The following is a 16087-nucleotide window of genomic DNA, read 5'->3' as shown; positions in this document are numbered from 1 at the left end:
AGGAGGGAGGAGGAGGGGAAGAAGGGGAAGGAGGAGGAGGGAGGAGGAGAGAGCAGTAGAGGGAGGAGGGGGCCGCCGGAGAGGGGGGAAGAGGATCGGAAGGGGCCGCCGGAGGAGAGAGGAGGGGGAGAGAAGGGCGGCGAGAGGAGGAGAAGGGAGGGAGGGATGGGAGGGCGGCGAGAGGAGGAGGGAGGGAGGCAGATACCTTGGGGACGTCGGTGGCGACGGCGGGCGATGGCGGCGACAGCAGGCGACATGCGGCGAGTGAGAGTGTGTGAGGGAGAGTGAGGGACGCGCGCGGGGCGCCGGGTGTGGATAAGGTAAGCGTAGTAGTAGCGCTGTTTAGCAATAACCGCTAGTAGTGCTCGTCAGAGGACAGCGCTATTGCTATGTACAATAGCAGTAGCGCTTTTTAATTACGAGCACTACTAGTATACCTACACTGCCATGCAACCGTTGGCGACTATAGTAGTTGCGTTTTTTATAACAAAAGCGCTACTGCTACATGAATAGTAGCAGCGCTCTTCAGTGACAAACGCTACCGTTCTTTAGCAGCAGCACTTTCTTATAAAAAGCGCTACTACTGAGCTCCTGTGTATAAGCATTTCTCTAGTAGTGCCTCCTCAATCTATAACCGGCGCTCCGGCATGTGTACAACATACGTCATCTTCTTTTGTCAGGCCATGGCAAACCGAATAACATGAGAAGAGCGGTGGAGCAGGAGAGAGGTTGATGGGCTCGAGCTGACGATGCGAAGAGGAAGAAGGTGGATGTGGTTAGGGTTGGGGACGCCTACCAACTTAAATAGCCGGATTTGGCCTCGGGCACGAGCCGGAGCAGTGCCATGCGGCGTTCACATCCCATCGGAGGAGACGTACATCGAACCGTCGGGTTTTCGGGTGATTCCGTGTGAGGCTCCACCATCAATCAGGCATGCCGAACACGCACGGTCCCGTCCGGGCATCCCCATATTTGGGCTGGATATGAAGGGTGCTGGTCAGCCCTGGCATTTGAGAGCCGTTTGAGACGCTCGTCTGGATCAAGTTTTTCTGAGTGGTCACTGACCGGGCTTCCGTCCGGGCGTTTGAGTCGGATTTGAGGTGCCCTGTAGATGATCTTAACCTAAAAAGGCTGCTTTTAAAAAAAACTATAAAAAACTGCTTAGTCATCAGATTTACCATGTCCGTGGAAATGCTGACCGTCTATTTCTTCTCCCATGTGGCAACGAAAAGGTGGGGTCCAGCAGACCGTCCACGTGCGTCACGTCGCGGCTCCGAAACATAGCTAGCATAGCGCCTACAACACTAGAATTGGTAGACAGCTCCGGGCGAGGCCGATGCAGCCACACTCGCACAAAGTATCTGAGCTAGGCGCCAATTGTGTCCGGCTAGCGGCCAAGGCGCCAACCAAGCCGCAGGCCCTCTCCCTGTTCCTCCTCGTCCCCTCTCCTCCTGGCCAGACAAACTAGTTAAGCCCCAGCGCAACGGCCGATCGAGCTGAGAGCTTTTTAAGAGATCGAGTGGTGGCTGGTGGCTCAGCGGCCGAGCGAGCGAGCAAAGTACAGTACTAGCTGGAGCTTGCAACTAGCTAGGAATGGCTTCGCTGCAGGTCGGCGCCGGCCGCGGCGTGGGTTGCTGCTTCGGCCCGCTGGACGGCCGGCGGCAGGAGAGGAGAGCGATGGCGGCGCTGCGACCGCCGAGGGCGGGTGCGGGGGCGAAGGTGGCGGAGGGGGACAAGGTGAGACTGGGCGAGTCCAGCGTAGCGGTGAGCAAGCTCGGCATCGGCGCCTGGTCGTGGGGCGACACCACCTACTGGAACGATTCCGAGTGGGATGGTGAGTCACTCGTCTCGTGATTTTTATTTTGTCGCCTCCAATTAATAATCACTCCCTCTGCAAATTAATATACATACGACGTTTTAGATCACTACATGGTGTCCTCGTCGAGACGACGCACGATGAAATTGGACTTTGAACTGCTTAAACTTGGCGGCTAAACCTGTATACTAGTTTCGCTGTACACGTAGTCGTGGTGCCGTGTCAACTGTCATGTGTTTGTGTTACCTACATCTGCAACTCAACATGCCTGGTCACTCTACGTCCTTCACAGGACCAGTCAGAAAGTGTGACTACGAAATTAACGCTCTGAAACCCTGGGCATGCTTCCCATGCATGCATCATATCCAGGTTATTTAGCCTGCGGGAAAGAAGAACCGCACGTGTAGCCTAAAAAATTACTACTATCGTATTACTCGCTCCGTTTTAAAATAAGTGTCTACACCTCGCTATCACTATTCAAGTACTCAGGGTTTCCATCCTAAAAAAGGGTTGATTTGGCATGCAGACAGGAGACTGAAGGAGGCTAAAGCAGCATTCGACGCCAGCATCGACAGCGGAATGACTTTCTTTGACACCGCCGAAGTATACGGCACAGCGGTAAGATCAAATCAAGCCAGCTCATAGGAGTCCCAAATTAAAGCACAATAGTTAGTAGGTAACTTTTATGTCTTGTGTCCCCATGCAGCTCATGGGAGCAGTGAATTCAGAAAGCCTACTGGGAGAGTACGTAAACCATCCCATCACTTGTCCATAATTTACCACCATCAGAAATTCAACAAATTTGTTCACAAATGAAATTATATCGATGACTAGTGATGGATGCGTGTCCTTACATGCATGTTGATGACAGTTTCATCAGGGAGAGGCAGCAGAAGGGGGCGGTGGAGGTGACCGTGGCCACCAAGTTTGCGGCGCTACCCTGGAGGTTCGGACGTGGCAGTGTCCTCTCCGCGCTCAAGAAGTCGCTGGAGCGCCTCGGCCTCCCCTCCGTCGAGCTCTACCAGCTCCACTGGTCCGTCAATCCTTATTAACTTGTCTGAATCTCTGTCTAGTTCTGAATTACGTACTGTATTCTTCAGACTTTTGCTGACGGACAAACACTTGCTATCTTTTTCAGGCCAGGGCTATGGGGAAATGAAGGTATCCAATTATATATTACTTATAATTATATAGGACCTATTCATATCGATTCAAGGTCAAGGTGCATGGACAGACTTGATGGACCGCATGTTCTTGCTCGCATGGTTAACTATTTCAGGGTACCTTGATGGACTGGCGGATGCGTACGAGCAAGGTCTCGTCAAGGCCGTCGGAGTCTCCAACTACAATGGTAACAACTTAAGTTCTTAACTGGCCGTGGAGTAGAAATGCCTTATTCATCAGAAGATAGCAGTTGATTACCCACTGAATGTATGTATGGTATGGTATGGTATGGTTTGACATCAGAGAAACGCCTCCGGGACGCACACGCGCGGCTCAAGAAGAGGGGCGTCCCGCTGGCCGTCAACCAGGTGAACTACAGCCTCATCTACAGGACGCCCGAGGAGAACGGCGTCAAGGCCGCCTGCGACGAGCTCGGCGTCACGCTCATCGCCTATTCCCCCATCGCCCAAGGTTTCCTTCCTTTCCTCCCTCCCTCCCTCCCTCCTTGCTCAACTTCTCCACTATTGATTGATGAATCATCTTTATTTTATTTTGGGGTACAAAAGTAGTAGTATGTCCGTTTAATCATATGTTCCCCATTGTTTTATGGATGGATTCAGGTGTTCTGTCAGGGAAATACACTCCGGAGAATCCACCCACGGGTCCTCGGGGGAATACCTACACTCCCGAGTTCCTCACCAAGGTGATACCATTTCTGAAACCGTTGCACAATGCTTGGATCTTCATGTCCCCTTGACAAGAAAAACTCTGCTGCAACTGCATCTCTGCTCACTGAAGATGTTTGTTTTTTAATGTCATGCACGAAGCTCCAACCGCTGATGAACAGGATCAAAGAGATTGGAGTAAGCTATGGCAAGAACCCAACTCAGGTGCTTCAGACTACATTAATCAACTCATCGTGTTTCCCTCTCTGAAAAACAAGTATCGATCCTGAGATATACCACCGCACCACTGAAAGAAACTGTACATATAGACAAGGGATATGTGCAGGAGAGTTTAATGGCGGATTGTTGTGGTTTCAGGTGTCTCTGAACTGGCTGACCTGCCAGGGCAACGTGGTACCCATCCCGGGGGCCAAGAACGCCGGGCAGGCAATGGAGTTCGCCGGTGCACTCGGGTGGAGCCTCGCCGCCGACGAGGTCGAGGAGCTGCGGACCCTCGCGCGGGAGATCAAGGGAATCAAGATGCCCATCGAGGAGTCATGATGCATTCGATTGGATGACATCACTTCTACTCTTGTACAGTACAAGTTGTACCTGCTGTACGTCGAACGTCGACATGATCCATAGCCACCCCATTAGTAAAGAAGTACTTCCTCCGTTCCCAATTACTTGTCGCAGATATGCATGTATCTAGATGTATTTTAGTTTTAGATACATTCATTTCTGCGACGAGTAATTTAGAACGGAGGGAGTAGATGTTGTATGATTGCACGATGTATTGCTCATGTGCGAAGGCACGTATATATGATGTACAAGAGGTGGGTCACGACCTCAACTATACAAGGAATTAGGAGGTGGGCCCAATACACGGATATTCACAACACATATACTCAACCCCTCCCCGCAGTCAAAGCGGCACCGCTGTGGACGCAAAGATTGGACCGGAACTCCTCAAACGACGCCGTAGGCAATCCTTTGGTCATGATATCAGCAAATTGTTGGGAAGTGGGAACGTGTAGAATACGAATATGGCCAAGGGCCACCTGTTCGCGAACAAAGTGGATATCTGACTCAATATGCTTGGTCCGACAATGATGTATCGGGTTGGCGGAGAGGTAGACAACCGAGACATTGTCGCAGTAGACCACAGTAGCACGATCCATGGACAAAAGAGCTCCTGGAGCAACTGGCGAAGCCACGAACACTCGCCGACGACGTTGGCCACCACACGATACTCAGCCTCAGCACTGGAGCGAGAGACCGTAGGCTACCGCTTGGACGACCAGGATATGAGTGATGGTCCAAGGAAGACACAATAGCCTGAGGTGGAGCGACGAGTGTCAGGGCAGCCCACTCAATCTGCATCGGTATAGGCGGTGAGGGCGGTGTCGGTGGAGGCGTAGAGCGTGATGCCGAGCTCCATAGTGCCGCAGACGTAGCGAAGAATTCGCTTGACAACGGCCCAGTGAACATCTCGAGGAGCATGCATATGAAGACACACCTGCTGTACGGCGTACTGAATCTCCGGTCGAGTTAGAGTGAGGTACTAGAGAGCACCAACGATAGACCGGTAGAATGCAGCATCCGGAGCGGGAGAACCATCCGAGGCAGAGAGCTTGGCCTTCGAATCAACAGGCGTAGCGGCGGGCTTGCAGTTAAGCATGCTAGCACGATCCAGGAGCTCGTGAGCGTACTTTCGCTGATAAAGGAAGAAGCCATCCGGATGGCGCACCACCTCGACACCGAGGAAGTAGTGCAAAGGACCCAAGTCCTTGATGGCGAACTCAGCGCGAAGACGAGCCGTGAGCTGACTGAGGAGACCAGCCGTACATGCCGCCAGGATGATGTCGTCGACATAGAGCAGCAAGTAGGCCGTGTCAGAGCCCTGATGATAGACGAAGAGCGAGGCGTCCGAGCAGGTAGATCGGAACCCAAGCTGGTGGAGAAACGCCGCGATGCGCTGGTACCAAGCGCGCGGAGCCTACTTAAGGCCGTACAAGGACCGCGAAAGCAGGCACACATGGTCGGGAAGCGCCGGGTCAACAAACCCGGTGGGCTGCTGGCAGAAGACCTGCTCCTCGAGGTGACCTTGGAGGAAGACGTTGGAGACGTCCATCTGGTGCACCGGCCAATCGCGGGAGACCGCAAGGTGGAGAACTGTGCGTATCGTACCAGGCTTGACGACTGGAGCGAAGGTGTTTGTGAAGTCGATGCCAGCACGCTGTCGGAAGCCACGAATGACCCAACGCGCTTTGTAGCGATCAAGGGTACCATCAGGACAAAGGTTGTGTTTAAAGACCCACTTCCCGGTAATCACGTTGGCATGCCGGGGACGGGAAACAAGCTGCCACGTCCGGTTGCGCAACAGGGCGTCAAACTCCTCTTGCATCGTAGCCATCCAGAGCGGGTCACGAAGAGCGGCTCGAACGGAGGACGACAACGGCGACGGCTCAGAGGTGGACGCCGCATGGCCGTAGTCATCCGAGGCGTAGCGCGAGCTCGGTCGAAAGACGCCCGTACGGGCACGGGTGACCGGACCGGCCACAGGCGCCAGTGGGGCTGCAGGCACCGGGGGCGCCGGGGCCGCCGAGGGCGCCGGGACCGCCGGGGAAGCCGGGGGTGCTGGGGGCGCCGAGAGGGCCGCGGGCGCCAACGTCGAGGGTGATGGGGGGCGCTAGTGTCGCGGCTGTAGGAGGCGCCGCATGCGGGGGACGCGCCTCAAAGCCAGGGCGGGCCAAGACAGGTGCGCGAGCGCCCTGGGATAGGCGTCGAGGAGCCCGCATCACCGGTGGGGGAGGAACAGCCGGGGGTACCTGCTTAAGCGGAAACACATGCTCATCAAAGTAAACGTGCTAGGAAGTGAACACACGATGGGAGACAGGATCGTAGCACTGATATTCCTTGGAGTTGGAGGGGTAGCCGATGAAGATGCAAGCTACAGAACGAGGTGCGAGTTTATGAGGAGCGGAGTTGGCAGTGCTAGGATAGCAAAGGCACCCGAAAATACGCAAGCCATCATAAGATGGGGGCGTCCCGAAGAGAAGATGGTGAGGTGCATAGTTCCACCGTGGGCGGTAAGGGCGAATATTAAGGAAAAGTGAAGCAGTGGGGAGGGCGTCCGGCCAGAAACGAGGCGGCATGTTGGAATGGAATAGGAGTGTGCGAACGCAGTCATTCAGAGTGCGAAGGACGCGTTCGGCTCAACCGTTCTGCTGTGAAGTATACGGGCATGTGAGACGAAAAATTGTGCCATGGTGCGACAAAAAAGTGCGGAAAGCAAGGTTGTCAAACTCTTTTTCATTGTCCATCTGAAGCACAAGGATGGGACGCCCAAACTGCATGCGTACATAGGAGTAAAAAGCCGTAAAGGTGGAGAGTGCATACGACTTTCTGCGCAAAGAAAAAGTCCACACATAATGAGAATAATCATCAAGGACGACCAGATAATATAAATAGCCCGAATTACTAGGGACCGGAGAGGTCCACACATCTCTATGAATCAACTGAAAAGGAAAAGAATCAATGGTGGTGGAAGTAGTAAATGGCAGGCGAACGTGTTTGCCGACTCGATAGGCATGACAAGTGTGATCCTCAATCTTATGACAACTGAAACTGAAACTCTTAAGAATATGACGAAATGTGACAGGGTTGGGATGACCCAAGCGAGCGTGCCAGAGATCAACTCCAGCGGAGAGAGCGACCGGTGCAGTGGTGGTGGATGAGGGCGAATGCACCGGATAAAGCTCGTCGGGGCTATCACATCGATGAGGTACCATCCTGGTTCGAGCGTCCTTGACACAAAATCCAAACTCATCAAATTCAACAGTGACAGGATTTTCACGAGTGAAACAACGAACGGAGATAAGATTCTTAATAAGATGAGGAGACACAAGTATGTTATACAAAGATAAAGGCGTAGAGGTAGAAGGAAAAGAAGTGTGCCCAACATGTGTGATAGGAAGTGTGGAGCCGTCACCGACAATGATGCGGCGGTCGGTGGAGACAGGAGTGAAGGAGGCAAGGTTACCAGGATGAGCAAACATGTGAGCCATAGCACCGGTGTCCATGTACCAATCACCGCCTCTAGTGTAGTTGTTCGGCGTAGGAGTGACATGCATGCCGGTGAGGAGCACCGGGTCCTAGTGCGCCGGCGGCAGGGCCAACGAGGGGGACGGAGGCGCCATGGGGAAGCCGTAGCCGCCGCTCAACTACGGCGATGGGCACACTCCATACAGCTGCGTAGCCGCGGAGTAGGGCGCCGGCGGCGGAGCCGTGCCAGAGGGTACACCGTGATCCGAAAACCGCGGCGGTGCATAAAAGCCCGAAGGTGGAGCACTACTCGATAGCACGGAGGAAGCCACCAACTCCATCGACGGACCGCCGTAGGGTGTCCCATATGAAGAGGACGCGTCGTAAGGAGGCGCGGTCACTGAGGCTGTCGGGTAGGCGTGAGCCAACGGGGCAAAGGGACCGGAGGACGGCGGTAACGCAGATGAAGTTGGCCACGGATTGGCGCCGTAGGAACCAACCCCGACGAGTGTTGCACATGGGGCTGCATGTGTTGATCATTGTGGAACTGCATGTGTTGACCGCTATATAGATGCATGTGTCAATCGTAGTGGGTTGTATGACCGCCATATAGATGCATGTGTTGACCCACTGGTGGATGTGAAGTGCCAGGGGCGATTGGCCTGCTAGCAGTGTCGTGGGTTGTCGGGTGTTGGGTTGGCGGTAGGCCTGCTAGCTGAGTGCCATGGGTTGGCGGATACGCCCACCAGGACGGAACCGCGGCCAGAGTGCCATAGGCGTCGGCGGGCGGAGCGGCGCCGTGCTACCTCTTGAGCATTGCGTTGGTTTTCCCTTGAAGAGGAAAGAGTGATGCAGCAAAGTAGCGTAAGTATTTTCCCTCAGTTTTTGAGAACCAAGGTATCAATCCAGTAGGAGGTCACGCACGATTCCCTCGCACCTACACAAACAAATAAAATCCTCGCAACCAACACAATAAAGGGGTTGTCAATCCCTTCACGGTCACTTATGAAAGTGAGATCTGATAGATATGATAAGATAATATTTTTCATATTTTTATGATAAAGATGCAAAGTAAATAAAGAGAAATAAAAAGGGCACCAGAAATAGCTTGTTGACGGGAGATTAATATGATGGAAAATAGATCCAGGGGCCATAGGTTTCACTAGTGGTTTCTCTCGAGAGCATAAGTATTACGATGGGTAAACAAATTATTGTTGAGCAATTGACAAAATTGATCATAGTTATGAAAATATCTAGGTATGATCATGTATATAGGCATCACATCCGAGACAAGTAGACCGACTCCTGCCTGCATCTACTACTATTACTTCACAAATTGACCGCTATCCAGCATGCATCTAGAGTATTAAGTTCAAAGGAACAGAGTAACACTTTAAGTAAGATGACATGATGTAGAGGGATAAACTCATGCAATATGATATAAACCCCATCTTGTTATCCTCGATGGCAACAATACAATACGTGCCTTGCTTCCCCTACTGTCACTGGAAAAGGACACCGCAAGATTGAACCCAAAGCTAAGCACTTCTCCCATTGCAAGAAAGATCAATCTAGTAGGCCAAACCAAACTGATAATTCGAAGAGACTTGCAAAGATAACCAATCTACATAAAAGAATTCAGAGAAGATTCAAATATTGCTCATAGATAAACTTGATCATAAACCCACAATTCATCGGTCTCAACAAACACACCGCAAAAAACGATTACATCGAATAGATCTCCACGAGAATCATGGAGAACTTTGTATTGAGATCCAAAGAGAGAGAAGAAGCCATCTAGCTAATAACTATGGATCTGAAGGTCTGAGGTAAACTACTCACACATCATTGGAGAGGCTATGGTGTTGATGTAGAAGCCCTCCGTGATCGATGCCCCCTCCGGCGGAGCTCCAAAAAAGGCCCCAAGATGGGATCTCATGGGTACAGAAGGTTGCGGCGGTGGAATTAGGTTTTTGGCTCCGTATCTGGTAGTTTGGGGGTACGTAGGTATATATAGGAGGAAGAAGTACGTCGGTGGAGCAAGGTGGGCCCCACAAGGGTGGAGGGCGCGCCTGGGGGGTAGGCACGCCCCCCTACCTCGTGCCTTCCTAGTTGATGTCTTGACGTAGGGTCCAAGTCCTCTGGATCACGTTCATTCCGAAAATCACGTTCCCGAAGGTTTCATTCCGTTTGGACTCTGTATGATATTCTTTTTGTGCGAAACTCTGAAATAGGCAAAAAACAGCAATTCTGGGCTGGCCCTCTGATTAATAGGTTAGTCCCAAAAATAATATAAAAGTGTATAACAAAGCTCATTAATCATCCAAAACAGAATATAATATAGCATGGAACAATAAAAAATTATAGATACGTTGGAGACGTATCAAGCATCCCCAAGCTTAATTCCTGCTCGTCCTCGAGTAGGTAAATGATAAAAACAGAATTTGTGATGTGGAATGCTACTTGGCATAATTTCAATGTAATTCTCTTAATTTTGGTATGAATATTCAGATCCGAAAGATTCAAGATAAAAGTTTAATATTGACATAAAAGCAATAATACTTCAAGCATACTAACTAAGCAATTATGTCTTCTCAAAATAACATGGCCAAAGAAAGTTCATCCCTACAAAATCATATAGTTTAGTCATGCTCCATTTTCGTCACACAAGAATGCTCTCATCATGCACAACCCCGATGACAAGCCAAGCAATTGTTTCATACTTTAGTAATCTTAAACTTTTTCAACCTTCACGCAATACATGAGCGCGAGCCATGGATATAGCACTATGGGTGGAATAGAATATAATCATGGGGGTTATGTGGAGAAGACAAAAAAGGAGAAAGTCTCACATCAACGCGGCTAATCAACGGGCTATGGAGATGCCCATCGATTGATGTTAATGTAAGGAGAAGGTATTGACATGCAACGGATGCACTAGAGCTATAAATGCATGAAAGCTCAGCAAAAGAAACTAAGAGCATCTCCAGCCGTGCCCCCAACAGGCCCCCCAAGGCCGTTTTTTGCGCCGGCGCCGAAAAATCGGCCCAGTCGCGCCCCCAAGAGCCTGTTTTTCACCGGATTGGGCCAAAATTGGCGTCGGCGCACCCAACCCGAACCCGGCGCGCTGGGGGCGCCCGGGGGCGCCGGCGCGAACGTTTTGGCGCAAAAGAGTGGGGGACCGACGCATTAGCAAGACGAAGGCTGGTTGTCCTCATCGTCTCGGTTTTCCCGCGGGGAATCAATGTGTAAGTGCATCTAGTGCCACCCCTAGTTGGTTTTGGAGTATTGACGACAAACCTAGTTGAGAGGCTAATGTGTTTGTGAGAATTGCAGGATAACACAGGTACAAGTCCCTCATTGATTCGGTTTTCCTACCAGAGATGACCCCTAAAAATGTATGAAGACATTGATGTCAAAGGTGGTATATGAAGATATTCACATTGAAGACTATGACAAGAGAAGACATCACATGAAGCCTATGGAGCTCGAAGACTTAGATCTTTCGTAGTTCTTTTCTTCTTTGTTGAGTCATAGGAACCACTGTACTGTTAAGTGGGGTCCAAGAGAACCAGTCAGAATGACTGAAGTGATGCTTAACCAAAACCTATGTCTTCGAGTGAAGACTATGAGAGCGAATCTTGTCCAGAGTCGGACAAGTCAGCTTTGCTTGTAGCCCAAGTAAAGTTGTCGTGTGAGTTTGAAATCTGACCGTTGGAACACGTGTCAGTTCCTTAGTGACCCAGGGTCATTTCGGACAAATCAGGTCGGGTTGCCTAGTGGCTATAAATAGCCCACCCCCTACAACCATAAACGGTTGGCTGCTCAGAGTTAGTGTACGGCTTTTGTCGTTTGAGAGCAACCCACCTCGAAGCCTTTGAGAGAGAATTCCTTGCGAGGATAAATCCCTAACCACCCAGAGCCAAAGAGAGTTAGGCATCACTTAAATCTTCTTGTCTGTGTGATCTGAAGACTTATTACACTTGAGGACTGTGAATCCTCCAGCCGGTTAGGCGTCGCATTCTGAGCATCCAAGAGACATTGTGGATCGCCGGTGAATGAAGTCTATGAAGGTTTGGGAGTCTACCTTGAAGACTTACCAGAGTGATTGGGCGAGGTCTGTGTGACCTTAGCTCAAGGGGAATACGGTGAGGACTGGGTGTCCTGAGCTGCGTGTTCAGGACTGGGTGTCCGGGACTGTGTGTCCTCAGGTTTAAATACCTAGCCGCCCTAACCAGACGTACAGTTGTCACAGCAACTGGAACTGGTCCAACAAATCATTGTCTTCAACAAGTCACTGGTTTCATCCTTCCCTTCCTTTACTTACTGTTGGTCCTTGTGAAGTCATTGTATGATTGCACTATCCTTTGTCTTCACTGAGCAACTGCGTGTTCTGTTTGGCTTCATAATATCTTCCTACCTGATCCTTACTACCTAGCTGCTATTAGTCATTGTGCTTTCACTTCATTAAATACTTGACTATGGTTTGCCTAGTGTAGTCTACCTTCCGCTGCATGGTAATAGGTTTATTTCTATCGTTTGTCTTCGAAACTTCCACGTTTTGAAGACTTTCATAAAAATCGCCTATTCACCCCCCCCCCTCTAGTCGATATAACACACTTTCACAATGCCAAGGCTGCCGCCGGTCAGCCTGCCATTGATTCACGGGCAGCAAAGTGTGGCGACGCCGCCCCGCCTTCAGCCACGCGTTCGCATGCGGCCGCCCCCGAGCCGCTATAAAAGGCGCCCCTGGCCGTGCCGGTGAGGCACCCATCCATCAGCATCGACAGTCCTCCCCCTCCTCATCGCCGCACTTCCTCCCCTCTCTCTGTCGTTTGAGGCCCTCTCTCTCCCCCTCGGCAACCATGAGCACGAGGTACCCCGGCGACGCGGCGGCGGCCAACGGTTTCAGCCACCACTTGCTGCATGAGTGGGAGGCCTACCTCCTCCACGAGGCCAACTATCCTGCGCCGCCCGACGTATGCGCTCCGTCGCGGTGGAGGCTCAGCGCCGGCGGGGTCCCTGTCCCCCTTCTGCCTGCCCCCGAGACGCCCGCCTGTTTCCATGCTGAGATCGAGCGTGCGCGCGCGTCCCTGACGGTCGCGGAGCGGGCGCTCCCGGAGTACGCCACCGGCAACCACGCGGTGTGGGCGGTGTACTTCAAACGCCTGCAGGAGGAGCGGCTCGCCTCCACCAACAACACGCCGATGCCGCGCGGCCGCAACAACAGCGAGGGTCGCCGCCTGTGGTGAGGCGTCCCGGGCCGCACACTCAGCAGCGTCCTCACGCACCTCAAGGGCGGCAACGACCCGCCATTAGAGTACCCGGCCGCTCGAAGCGGCGGCGCGTGGCTGCTGAGGAGGATGATGGGATGGTCATCCTCCTATTCCTCCTCCTCCTCCCGATCCTCCTCTCACTCCTCCGGCGTGCCAACATTGCTCAGCGTCAAGCCAGAGCCATCCGAGACGCCGCTCGGTAGGCGCACCCGCGGCGCCGGCCTCGTCATCAACGACGGCGGCCGTGTCTCCTCCTCCTCCTCGGCCCCTCCTCGCCTGGTCAAGCCGAAGAGGGAGCCAGGGCTGGCAACGGTGAAGCCGGAGCCGGGGCTCGCCGCCGTGAAACCGGAGCCTGCTCTCGCCGAGGAGGCCGACGAAGAAGAGGTCACCTTGAAAGCACAAGTGCTCCCTAGGTGGTTTTGATAATTGATGACAACATATCTCTTGTTGGACTAACATTTCTATCTAGCATGTTTCAGATAAGTTCAACAATGGAGTGGCATGGACTAAAGGTTGTGGGAACTCCTTCAAGATGCTAAGGACAAAGGATTGGCTAAAGCCTCAAGCTCAAGACTCGTCATTTTACATTTTAGTGATCCAAGATCACATTGAGTCCATAGGAAAAGCCAATACTATCAAGGAGGGATGAGGTGTTGCTTAATGAGCCTCTTGCTTCATGTGCTTAGTGATATGCTCCAAAACTCTCAACTACTTTCCCACTTCCACATATGACCTAAACCCTAAGCCAAACTCGGTCCTACCGATTCTTTCTATCCGGCGCCACTGAGTTTCACTTGTCATAAGCCACTGCCAAACCCTAGCAATTCAGTTCTACCGATAGGGATCTCGGTCTCACCGAGATGGGATTGCAAACTCTCTGTTTCCCTTTCTTAACTTTTCGGTCTCACCGAAAGAGCGAATCGGTCCCACTGAGATTGCAATGTAAATTCAGTGTTTCCTTTTTGTAACTTTTCGGTCTCATCGAAAGAGCAAATCGGTCCCACCGAGTTTGCCTGACCAACTCTCTGGTTAGCTTATTACCAAAATCGGTCCCACCGAGTTTGTCTAATCGGTCTCACCGAGATTACGTTATGCCCAAACCCTAACCATATCGGTTCTACCGAGTTGCATGTCAGTCCCACCGAAAATCTCTAACGGTCACTAGGTTTACCTTTTCGGTCCGACCGAGTTTTTTGATTCGGTCCCACCGAGATTGGAAAACTGTGTGTAACGGTTGGATTTTGTGTGGAGGCTATATATACCCCTCAACCTCCTCTTCATTCGTGGAGAGAGCCATCAGAACACATACACAATTCCAACTCATATGTTCTGAGAGAGAACCACCTACTCATGTGTTGAGACCAAGATATTCCATTCCTACCATATGAATCTTGATCTCTAGCCTTCCCCAAGTTGCTTTCCACTCAAATCTTCTTTCCACCAGATCCAAATCCTAAGAGAGAGAGTTGAGTGTTGGGGAGACTATCATTTGAAGCACAAGAGCAAGGAGTTCATTACCTACACACCATTTGTTACTTCTTGGAGAGTGGTGTCTCCTAAATTGGCTAGGTGTCACTTGGGAGCCTCTGACAAGATTGTGGAGTTGAACCAAGGAGTTTGTAAGGGCAAGGAGATCTCCTACTTCGTGAAGATCTACCGCTAGTGAGGCAAGTCCTTCGTGGGCGATGGCCATGGTGGGATAGACAAGGTTGCTACTTCGTGGACCCTTTGTGGGTGGTTGCTTCTTCATGGACCCTTTGTGGGTGGTTGCTTCTTCGTGGACCCTTCGTGGGTGAAGCCCTCCGTGGACTCGCGCAACCGTTACCCTTCGTGGGTGGAGCCCTCCGTGGACTCGCGCAATCGTTACCCTTCGTGGGTTGAAGTCTCCATCAACGTGGATGTAGGATAGCACCACCTATCCGAACCACGGGAAAAACATCCGTGTCTCCAATTGCGTTTGAATTCTCCAAACCCTTCCCCTTACATTCTTGCAAGTTGCATGCTTTACATTTCGCTGCTCATATACTCTTTGCATGCTTGCTTGATATGTATTGTGTATGTTGAAATTGTGCCTAAAACTCCACTCAAACCAAAAAGGCCTAAAAATTGCAACTTTAGCACTAAGTGTCTAATCACCCCCCTCTAGACACATCTACTTCTAGATCCTACAAGTGGTATCAGAGCTTTGGTCTCCATTGCCTTGGTTTAATCACCATTGGAGGAAGATGGATGTGTCTACCTTAGGGAGTCTTAGACATAGAGTGCCTATTCTTGATGGAGAGTATTTTCATGAGTGGAAAAATGAGATGCTTGTAATTTTCAATCAATATCATTTGAACAAGTATATTGCCAGCCCTTGTGCACCTCATATTGATCATTTGCATCCTACCCTAGATGAAGATATTGACATGATTCGCAATCTTAGAACTATTGAGCTCATCATTAGAGGATTGCCCAAAAATTTGATTGCTAGTTTGCCTACTCTTAATTGTGCCTATACTATATGGAAATTTCTTAAGGAACGATTTCCCGATCATTCCTTGAAAACTTTGGATGAAATTCTCCATAAATCTATCGCCTTGAGTAAGATGAACTCTAGTGATCCTATTTTTGGTAATTATCTATTTGAACTTACCAATCTTAAGCATGCTCAAGGAGATGTTGGAATCATTAGTGATATCATATTCGAAGCTATAAGAATTCATAAAAGTGACCACTTTGATGATCATTTTTCTAATGAATTACCCTCTCTAGGAAATGATGAGTCACAAGATCATGATGAACATGGATACTATGATGATGATGATGATAGTGACTTCGATCTTGATGATGCAATGAGACATTTTGGTCTTATGGCAAATCTTCGGGGATATGAATCAGGAGGAAAGGAATGGGTTCTTGATAGTGGATGTACTGATCATATGACCGGAGATGAAGAGATGTTTCGTGAGCTTGCTGAAAATGACGGCCCTCGAAAATATGTCACCTTTGGTGATAATTCAAAGGGTAAAGTGGTTGGCCTTGGTAAGGTGGCCATCTCACATGATAGTTCCATTCAAAATGTCATGCTCGTTGAATCTCTCGGCTACAACTTACTTTCAGTATCTAGACTTGCTGAT

General features: G+C 50.7%; 1 protein-coding gene across 1 annotated transcript; it reads left to right on the top strand.

Annotated features, from left to right (window-relative positions):
* The first annotated feature begins 1406 nt into the window (after positions 1 to 1406).
* On the top strand, positions 1407 to 4513 carry LOC119354632 (uncharacterized oxidoreductase At1g06690, chloroplastic-like). Its single transcript, XM_037621355.1, has 10 exons — positions 1407 to 1834; positions 2343 to 2434; positions 2523 to 2560; positions 2688 to 2849; positions 2955 to 2977; positions 3096 to 3167; positions 3284 to 3451; positions 3601 to 3683; positions 3808 to 3870; positions 4024 to 4513. The coding sequence occupies exons 1-10, from the start codon at positions 1594 to 1596 to the stop codon at positions 4204 to 4206; spliced, it is 1125 nt and encodes a 374-aa protein (XP_037477252.1). The 5' UTR covers positions 1407 to 1593; the 3' UTR covers positions 4207 to 4513.
* The last annotated feature ends 11574 nt before the right edge of the window (positions 4514 to 16087 follow it).

Source organism: Triticum dicoccoides, chromosome 2A (genome assembly GCF_002162155.2).
Source record: "Triticum dicoccoides isolate Atlit2015 ecotype Zavitan chromosome 2A, WEW_v2.0, whole genome shotgun sequence".
NCBI classification, from domain to species: Eukaryota; Viridiplantae; Streptophyta; class Magnoliopsida; order Poales; family Poaceae; genus Triticum; species Triticum dicoccoides.
The sequence above is the reverse complement of the archived record's forward strand: the minus strand, read 5'-3'. Positions and strand labels throughout refer to the sequence as shown.